At 43.1% G+C, this 2,048-nt stretch overlaps 1 protein-coding gene across 1 annotated transcript; it reads left to right on the top strand.

Annotated features, from left to right (window-relative positions):
• Positions 1 to 255: 255 nt before the first annotated feature.
• Positions 256 to 1,817, top strand: GJC1 (gap junction protein, gamma 1, 45kDa). The gene has a single exon (XM_009883720.1). It carries the CDS (start codon positions 256 to 258, stop codon positions 1,435 to 1,437), a length of 1,182 nt encoding a protein of 393 aa, XP_009882022.1. The 3' UTR covers positions 1,438 to 1,817.
• The last annotated feature ends 231 nt before the right edge of the window (positions 1,818 to 2,048 follow it).

Genomic DNA, 2,048 nt, shown 5'->3' on the forward strand with positions numbered 1-2,048 from the left:
GCAGTTAACTGCTGCTTTTTTTTGTAGCAGACTTCTCAAAAGCCTGTGGAGGAGACGTAGAATCTTCAAGCAAATTCTGGCAGCTGGAGTTTCCCGATAACAGGTGATACTACGAACGTGGTTGTGTGTTGGTTGTAAAATTCTTGAGTCTTCTGACTCTCTTGGTTGAATGTTTGAAATGTTTAGGCTCAAGCTGATAAACTCATAAATATTTGGGGGGTTTGTTTGTTTTTTAGATAAAATTATTTGACCACCATGAGTTGGAGTTTTCTGACCCGTCTGTTAGAGGAGATCCACAATCACTCAACCTTTGTTGGCAAAATCTGGCTGACAGTGTTGATTGTATTTCGGATTGTTCTAACTGCTGTGGGAGGAGAGTCCATTTATTACGATGAACAAAGCAAGTTTGTGTGCAACACGGAGCAGCCGGGCTGCGAGAATGTTTGTTACGATGCTTTCGCTCCTCTTTCGCATGTGAGGTTTTGGGTCTTTCAGATCATTCTCGTTGCCACTCCATCTGTGATGTATTTAGGCTATGCAATTCATAAAATTGCCCGGATGGTGGAACACAGCGAAGCCGACAGAAGAAGCAGAAGCAAAAGTTTTTCCATGCGCTGGAAACAACACCGTGGCTTAGAGGAAACTGAGGAGGACCACGAGGAAGACCCGATGATGTACCCAGAAATAGAGCTGGAAAGTGAACGGGAGAATAAAGAGCAGCAGGCCCCTGCCAAAGCTAAGCATGATGGCAGGCGGCGAATCCGGGAAGACGGACTCATGAAAATTTATGTCCTGCAGCTTCTGGCGAGGACTACGTTTGAAATCAGCTTTCTCGTGGGTCAGTATTTTTTGTATGGCTTTGAGGTCAGCCCCATATTTGTGTGCAGCAGGAAGCCGTGCCCGCACAAAATCGATTGTTTCATTTCAAGGCCAACCGAAAAGACCATTTTCCTGCTAATAATGTATGGGGTGAGCTGCATGTGTTTACTTTTGAATGTCTGGGAGATGATCCATTTGGGATTTGGCACAATCCGGGACACGTTGAACAACAAGAGAAAAGAGCTGGAAGACTCTGGTACCTATAACTACCCTTTTACTTGGAATACACCGTCTGCTCCTCCTGGCTATAACATCGCGGTCAAGCCAGAGCAAATGCAATATACTGAACTGTCCAACGCCAAAATGGCCTACAAACAGAACAAAGCCAATATAGCTCAGGAACAGCAGTATGGAAGCAATGAAGAAAACATTCCTGCCGACCTGGAAAATCTGCAGAGGGAAATTAAAGTGGCTCAGGAGCGCCTGGACCTCGCGATCCAGGCTTACAACAACCAAAACAATCCCGGCAGTTCCAGAGAGAAGAAATCCAAAGCAGGCTCAAACAAAAGCAGTGCCAGTAGCAAGTCGGGAGATGGGAAGAACTCTGTCTGGATTTAATGTTGGCTGAGTTTATATATAGTGTTTTTTCTCCTAGTTTATCATAACCAGCAACCCCTTGAATAATGGCTTCCATTAAGTAAATATTTGACTCTGCTTATTTTCAGGGATACCGTTGGCTAGTGATTCAACCTCTCAGAAAGGGTTTATTCACATACTCTAGGATTATAGAACTTTATTCTTCTGTCTTCCAAGTCAGGAGACAAATAGTTATATTTAAATCATTCTCATTGAACGGTTTATGCTGTATGTACAGTATTATAGTACATTTATTATGCACAATTTTTTGTATTTGTACACTGGATCTCTGACGTTACACTTTTTTTATATTAACGAGGAGAAAGCAATGGGTAGCTGTTAGCATTTTGCTAGTTTTATTACTGTGGTCCGCAGTTTCGTTGTTGTTCTTGTTTTAAACGTAAAACTTTCTATGCTGCGTTTCAAAAGTGCCTTGAGCCTGCAGACAGCACAGAGGAGTCTCCGGTTATCCCGGCAGCCCACAGGTGCCGGTCACTGAGCAGCACAGCAGTGAAAGATTGGAAAACATCTGTTAATGGTGCTCTTGACTCTGTCTTTTATAAAACTGATGTGCTACTTATAAAATGGAACTG

Source organism: Charadrius vociferus, unplaced genomic scaffold (assembly GCF_000708025.1).
Source record: "Charadrius vociferus isolate BGI_N301 unplaced genomic scaffold, ASM70802v2 scaffold1284, whole genome shotgun sequence".
In the NCBI taxonomy this organism is placed as follows: domain Eukaryota; kingdom Metazoa; phylum Chordata; class Aves; order Charadriiformes; family Charadriidae; genus Charadrius; species Charadrius vociferus.

Bases quoted from the DNA above. Each gene is read 5' to 3' on its own strand.
- GJC1 (XM_009883720.1), top strand. From the start codon at position 256: ATGAGTTGGAGTTTTCTGACCCGTCTGTTAGAGGAGATCCACAATCAC.